We start from the raw sequence: 7,973 nt of genomic DNA, 5'->3' as shown, positions 1-7,973 counted from the left end.
ATAGGTTGTGCAGGGATTACCTGTACTACTTTGTAGAGGAGGAAAAATGCTTAAGGAGGGATTGTAGAATAACTTGCTAAAAATTAGGCTAATGTTTTAGCCACAGATTGCTCTCTAGTCTTAAGAGTCTTAGTTATTAATACAACAAATAATCAATAATTTCTCTCACTTTTACTATGCATTCCCTTTAGTGTAGTGTTGGAGCCCAGGTTGGTCTTGGCTCCTTCTATGACTTCCAATGCTATAAGATGTGCAGGCCAGTCTCCTTGAGCAGTGAACTATGAGTACTGTTTCTGCCCTCCTCAGTACTACTTTGCTCTTATATACCAGGATATAGTTTCAAAATTCCAATTACTGGAGTTTTTACTGTGGCCTACCCTCATATAGAGTACTGACTAACTTCAGTTCATTTGCAGAAGCTCTCACTGACTTCTGGACAATAACTTGACAATAATATTAATATCTCCCAGTTTCCACTATTTATTTGAGTGGGCTAACTTTACTGCTTTAGCTCTCTCTTCATTTACTCTCTCACTTATTTATTAGAATTTGGCTGACTTTTCTGGCTTCTTCCTACCTCTCTTGTGTTTCAAAATAACTTTAACTTCCATTAACTTCATCTGAATGATCCATTCTCCTGTTGCTGTGTCATTCTGGTCATCTTTTCAGTGTGTAATTCTGGACTAGATGAAGAAGTTTATTGCTTTCTTTTAGTTTTCTTCATTGATTTTTTTTCAAATTATTTTCATATATTTCCTGGGATATATGTAGAAGGTCTTCATATATTACTTGCACCACTTTGTAGAGGAGGAAAAAGACTTAGGAGGGATTGTAGAATAACTTGTTCAAAATTAGCTTAAGAGCTCATATCCAGATCTCTTTCCACCACACCGTGCTGTATTTTGTAATCCTCTGGAGGACTTTATCCTCATTTACTTTTCTCATGGGATGTTTAAAAGTTCATTTCTGTTGATTCTATGCCAGATTTGGTACTTAAAAAGCAAGGAATGAAATCATTCAAAAGGGAAGGGTGAAAGGTGTGAAGTGGGCAGAGCCAATGGATTTCTAGATCTTTAAATATTGCTGAATGCATTGACTTGAATGTTTTATCCCACCTTTCTGTGTCCATGGTGGAGATTTTCATGGTTCCCAAACAGCCTTAGAGGCAATCAGTGCTGATCGAGTTTTAGAGTCCCAAAACCTTGTTTCACCTTAATTGCTTGGGTCAGGTAAGTTCTGAGACCCAGATCCCTGGCTCTTCTCCCAATCCTATTTTCCTTCTCTCCTTTACTTTTCAATTCTCTGTTTCATGAGTATCATTATTCCTCTTCCTTTTCCCTCTCTGTTATCCACAGTCATAATCTCTTCCAGTTTCCTCTTCTTCCTTTTCTCTGTCACCACAGTTCTAACTTTTCCATTCCTCTTTTGCTTCTGTACTATTTTCACATTGTACTCATTCTTGCTACTCCATTATCCTCACTATTTTGTTTCTGTATTTCCACAATCCCAACTATTATTGAACAATTTCTTTCCTCCTTTCTTTATCCCTCCACTTAACATCCACCACCCCGATCCTCTCTCTTTGGCTCCTTCTTTAACTTTCTACATAATTTAATTTTGTATATATTTGCTGGTTCCTATCATTTTCTCCTTCATCTTTATCTTATTTTTCTTTTTCTTATGTTTCCTTTCTCCTTATCCCCCCCCCCATTGTAACTCTTCTCCCTTTTCTCTTCCATTGCTTCCTTTATTTTTATCCTTGCCTTTTTCTTTTTTCCCTATACCTAGTCCCCCTGTTTTCATTTCCTCTCTATTCCTTTCCATTACCTTCTTTTTCCAGTCCCCCCCATCGCTGACCCAATTCCTTCTCTGTCTCAAGCTTCATATCCTATTTCTCTTCCTCCCCCATTTGTCATTCTCACCATTCCCCTCTTTTTCCTTTGTTTTCTTCTTTATCCTTGTCCCTTATTCATGTTTCCCTCGTCTCTCTTCTCCTCTTTTACTATAATTGCTTCCTACTTCAGTCTGAATCAAAGTACTCCTTAATTTCCACACATGACTAATCTGAGGAAAGATCCTTCAATTCTTATCTTTGCTCCTCAATGTTGGTCACTAGCCCAGGATATCAGCCATCAGACCTAGTGTTTATACAGTGATCTTTAATTTTTGTTTCTTTATAAAACTATAGTTTTTACTGATAGGAATCATGGAACATTGACTGTTTAAATTAATAATAAAAAAGGGTACCTGGGAAGTTGGGTCTCCTTCCCTAGGCCTTTAGATTTTTTATTTTTCTCCTCTCTTCCTTTCCTTTTCCCCTTTCCCTTTAATTTCTTTTTCCCAGAGATTCAAATTGGAAAAGAAGGCAGCATTTAGCCTATGAGAATGGGGTTGCTATTGTGACCTTCTAGCTGCCAATCTAAGAAGAGTAGGTGAAAAATTATCATCGGGGATGAGATAGGGAGGCTTTGGAGGGTTGGAAGGAAAAGGGAATGATGAAGGTGTTAGAGTGTGGAAACTTCAAAATAGATGAGGGCTTACAACCTTTTGTTTTTATAGAAGATGTTTTAATTTATTTGGGCACAAATATGTCCATAGTGTTAACTATAAGCTCAGAAAAGGGTGAGTTTAGTGTGGAGGCAAAATTGGGTGGTTTATGGTTTTTGAAGTTGGAGCTGTGTAGGACAATGACATAGTACACTGAGAGAACCTTAAGGAATATACTTTGAAAACTACTATTAGAGGTTTGAGAATCATCTGCAGAGAGGTTCTAGTTAACATTTTCAGAGATGACTTAATTTCTGAAGGTGAGAGTTTATGGAGAAAAGAAGAGAGTTTCAAATTGAGCTTCAGGGAACTTCTATGAAAAAATGAATAAGGAATAGCCATGGAAGTAGGAGGGGCATCAGAATATTGCAAATTCATGGAGTAAAATCAGGACAATTTCAACAATAGAACTTTAATGGTTAAACTTCTTAGTGAAATATGAATAATTTCTACAACATTCCTACAAAAGGAGTAATTGACTTCCTGCATAAACTCATCTAGTCATGCAGAACATATTACTTTAATCCACTTATTTTTCATATATGGGGTGAGTAACATTGAGAAGTTGAGGATGACACTAAAATTATAAGCTCAAGAGAATAGGAAGATGATGTTGCCCTCAACTATAATCATAAAGTTGGGAAAAGATGATGGTTTTTGGGAAGAGATGATAAATTGTATTTTGGACAGGTTGAGTTTGAGATGCTTATAAAACATAGGCTGGTGATGTGGGATTGAAGATCAGGCTAGAGATGAGATTGGATATTTAAATCTAGGAGCTATCTTCATAGAAATAACAATTGAATTCATGGGAACTGATATTGCCAATGAGAAAGTATAGAGGGAGAAGAAGAGAGGCCAGGACAGAGCTTTGGGAGACACTGATGGTTTGTGATGTATATTTGATGAAATTCGAACAAAGGAGACTGGAATGTGGTCACACATTTAATTAGTGAAAAAGAATTTCTAATTCCCACTGCTACCTCCTTTCAAAATGTCAGATAATTTAGAACATTGTGGATTATTAAAATATAGATATTTAATTAGATAAACTACTAGGAACAACATGAAGAACCAAACATTGGACTGGAATTGATGATTCTTGTCCAATTTCTCTTTTTATAGGTGAAGAAACTGAAGCCCAAAGAGAAGTGTTTCCAAATACCCACAACATGGAAAAAGTTATCAAATAAATTTCTTATTTGGCCTTTAAAATTCATTAATCTTGGTCACAATGGATTTTTTTATTGGCACCAAATCAAGAGGCTAACCCTTGAGGGTTCCTTGAATAGGACTTTATCTTTTGTACAATTTTTACTTCTCCCAATCCTAACTACAATGCCTGGGAGTGAGTTATGTTATTGATTTTTTTTCATTGATTGATTGAAGATGGAGAATGAGAGAATGATGATAGGACAGAAAGAAGGGGTTAATTTTTAATTGAATTGATAAACTAGACTTACTGAGATCTACTTATAAATCCATCCTCTCCCCTTCCCACAAGGCTCTCTGTCTTCACATTCCCACCATGGGTTGTGGCTCCAATGCCTCCCATACTCCCATATTCCTGTTGGTGGGACTGTGGAGAGGTGGAACCCCCAACTATCTTCTTTTTCCACTGTTCTTAATTGCCTATGTGGCTGCTGTGTCAGGTAACTTGATGCTAGTCCTACTCATCTCTCGGGACTCACAACTTGGTACACCCATGTACTACCTGCTTCGTGGCCTCTCTGTAGTGGATGCAGCACAGGCCACAGTTACTTTACCTCAGCTGTTGGTTCATCTTGTCTGTTCCCAACCAATCATCCCTGCAGCCCATTGCCTGGCCCAGTTTTTCTTCTTTTATCTATTTGCTGTCACAGACACCTTGGTGGTGGCTGTCATGGCACTGGACCATTATGTGGCTATCTGTGACCCACTGCACTACTCAACTTTGATGAATTGCCATGTTTGTGACTGCCTCATGGCTTCCTGTTTGATCCTGTCCTTGTTCCACTCCATTTTGCATTCAGGGCTTTTGTTACCTCTTCAGTGGTCTGGGGAAAGTGGAGGTGCTGTACAAATCCCTCACTTTTTCTGTGATCACTGGACCCTAGTTAGGGCATCTTGCTCTGACATCCAATACAATGTGTTGGCTATCTTCTTGGAGGGCAGCTTATTTGTGGCAGGTCCCTGTGGTCTCATCCTGTTTTCTTATGCCCATATTGCAGCTACCATCTTTTCCTTGCACTCAGCAGCTGGCCACAGGAAGGCTGTGTCCACTTGCAGCTCTCACCTCACTATGGTTAGTTTCCTCTATGGCACTGTCATTTGGGTTTACTTCCAGCCCCCCTCCCACAACTCCCCAGAGCAGGACATGGCAGCTGCTGTGATTTATACAGCTATTACCCCTTTGGCCAACCCATTTGTCTACAGCTTCAGAAATAAGAATGTTAAGGATGCTCTCCACAGACTTCTAAGTTCCAGTCAATTGAATACTCAGTTGGATTGACCTTGAGATATGTAGGTATCCTTTCAACAGACCTATTCCAAGGAGTCCATGGAACCAAGTGCATATTAAACACTGCCACATTGGTTTTTAGCTCTAGCATAATATTGATTCTGATTCAGTATAGTGAATAAGAAAATGTACCTTCTCTAGCCCAATATATATATACTATACATGTATGTCAGTTTGATGTTCAAAGACATAAATACAGTTTTAGATGGGCACTGTAGTGATTAATAAAATGAAAAATAACTAAAAATATTTCTGAATTCATAGCAATTTTTGGTCAACATGTATTTTTACAACAAATTAATGAGTTAAATTAAGATCCTGTGTTCCAGGTACTGTGTTAGGTTCTGGGGGTGTAAATGCAAAGAATGAAATAATTCCTGCTCTGGAAAAAAACACTTACATCTTTTTGGTAAGGCAATGGGTCACACAGCTAGGTAATTATTAAGTGTCTGAGACTGGATTTGAACTCAGGTCCTCCTGACTCCAGGGCCCATGCTCTATTCACTGTGCTACCTAGCTGCCTCCAAAACTACATTCTAATGGGAGAAACAAGAAGTACAAATATAATTACACACAGGATGAAGATAAAGAGAATAAATATAAAATAGGAAGGGATGGCACCAGCATTTGAGATCACAAATATTAATAATACAACTATTGTAACATGAGGTTTTTATATTAAAAAGAATCTTCATACTCAAAGAGTTATAATGATTAATCTAGAATTAAGTACATTCATTGATTATGGTACATTTGTGAAAGCTTATTAGAACTAGGATTTTTACTGAAGCTTATCCTATTCACAGAATTCATTAATCTTCTAGATTGTGAACCTCTTTGGTTAAGAGTTCAGAAAATCTCAATGTCAAATAGGGACTCAGAAACCATCAATTACAATGTATACCTGAACTAGAATTGACTCTATAACACAACCCATAATGAAGAACCAAGCTTTTCCTGAAGATCTAGGGGAGCTTGGAGGAGATGGGAAACCACTCATATCAAATGTTTGGATATCTTGAACAGTTAAGATTTTTTTCTTTTATGTATCACAAATTTGCTTCTTTATGCCTTTCTTAAGTTAATCTTTTATTCTAATTTATTTATTTATTTTTAAATTTGACAATTTTTCCCCTAATTTTGCTTCCCTCCCCCATCCCCCACAGAAGGAAATCTGATAGTCTTTACATTATTTCCATTCTATACATTGATCAAAATTGTGTGTTGAGAGAAAAATCATATCCTTAAGGAAAAAAACAAAATATAAAAGATAGTAAGATTACATAATAAGATGACATTTAAAAAAAATTAAAGGTAATAGTCTTTGGTCATTGTTCACACTCCATAATTCTTTCTCTGGATACAGATAGTATTCTCCATCACAAATACCCCAAAATTGTCCCTGATTGTTGCACTTATGAAATGAGCAAGTCCATTAAGATTGATCATCAATCCCATGTTGCTGTTATGATGTACAATATTTTTATGGTCCTGCTCATCTCACTCAGCATCAGTTCATGCAAATCCTTACATGTTTCTCTAAATTCCCATCCCTCCTGGTTTCTAATAGAACAACAGTATTCCATAACTACCACAATTTGTTCAGCCATTCCACAATTGATGGACATTCACTCACTTTCCAATTCTTTGCCATCACAAACAGGGGTGTTATGAATATTTTTGTACAAGTGATGTTTTTATCCTTTTTTCATGATCTTTTCAGGGCATAGACCCAGTAGTGGGATCAAAGGGTATGCACATTTTTTATTTCCCTTTGGGCAAAATTTCAGAAAGGTTGGATGAGTTCACAGCTCCATCAACAATGCATCAATGTCCCAGATTTCCCACATCCATCATTGTCCTTTCTAGCCATATTGGCCAATCTGAGAGGTGTGAGGTGGTTCCTCAGAGACTCTTTAGTTTGTATTTCTCTAATAGGCATTAATTTAGAGCAATATTTCATATGACCATTGATGGCTTTGATTTCCCCATCTGTAAATTGCCTCTGCATATCCTTTTATCATTTGTCATTTGGGGAATGGCTTGTTTTTTTTTATTTTATAAATTTGGCTGTTCTCTATATATTTTAGAAATGAGTCTTTTGTCAGAAATACTAGTTGTATATATTATTTCCCAATTTATTATTTTCTTTTGATCTTGGTTACAGTGGGTTTGTCTGTGCAAAAGCTTTTAATTTGATGAAATCAAAATTGTGTAGTATGTTTTTAATGATGTTCTCCATTTGTTTCTTGGTCATAAACTGCTTGCCTTTCCATAGAACTGACAAGTAAACTAATCTTTGATCTCCTAGTTTGCCTATAATATTGTCTTTTATGTCTAGATCCTGTATCCATTTTGATCTTATTGGTCTAATCCAAGTTTCTTCTATACTAACTTCCAATTTTGCCAACAGTTTTTATTAAAGAGAGAATTTTATCCCAGATGCTGGACTCTTTGGGTTTATCGAACAGTAGATTACTATAATTGCTTCCTGCTATTGCACCTAGTCTATTTCACTGATCCACCACTCTATTTCTTAGCCAATACTAGACAGTTTGATAACTGATGCTTTATAATTTTAGAACTGATAGGGCTAAGCCACCTTCTTTTGCACTTTTTTTCATTGAATCCCTGAAAATTCTTGACTTTTTATTTCTCATATGAATTTACTTACAATTTTTTTCTAGCTCATTAAAGAAATTTTGGGGATTTTGATTGGTAGGGCACTAAATAAGTAGTTTAACTTTTTTAAAAAAAATTTAGCTTTTTTTACAAGGCAAATAGCATTAAGTGGCTTGCCCAAGGCCACACAGCTAGGTAATTATTAAGTGTCTGAGACTGAATTTGAACCCAGGTACTCCTGACTCCAGGGCCAGTGCTTTATCCACTGTGCCACCTAACTGTCCCATAAGTAGTTTAATTTCGG

General features: G+C 36.7%; 1 protein-coding gene across 1 annotated transcript; it reads left to right on the top strand.

The window, feature by feature from the left end:
• Positions 1-4,075: 4,075 nt before the first annotated feature.
• LOC141517490 (olfactory receptor 1B1-like) lies at positions 4,076-5,038 on the top strand. The gene has a single exon (XM_074228531.1). It carries the CDS (start codon positions 4,076-4,078, stop codon positions 5,036-5,038), a length of 963 nt encoding a protein of 320 aa, XP_074084632.1.
• The last annotated feature ends 2,935 nt before the right edge of the window (positions 5,039-7,973 follow it).

The sequence above is a fragment of the Macrotis lagotis genome, chromosome 1, assembly GCF_037893015.1.
Source record: "Macrotis lagotis isolate mMagLag1 chromosome 1, bilby.v1.9.chrom.fasta, whole genome shotgun sequence".
Taxonomy (NCBI): Eukaryota; Metazoa; Chordata; class Mammalia; order Peramelemorphia; family Peramelidae; genus Macrotis; species Macrotis lagotis.
This window is presented reverse-complemented; position numbering and strand designations above follow the sequence as displayed.

What these genes read in the sequence shown, in the direction of transcription:
- LOC141517490 (XM_074228531.1), top strand. Translation starts at nt 4,076, where the DNA reads ATGGGTTGTGGCTCCAATGCCTCCCATACTCCCATATTCCTGTTGGTG.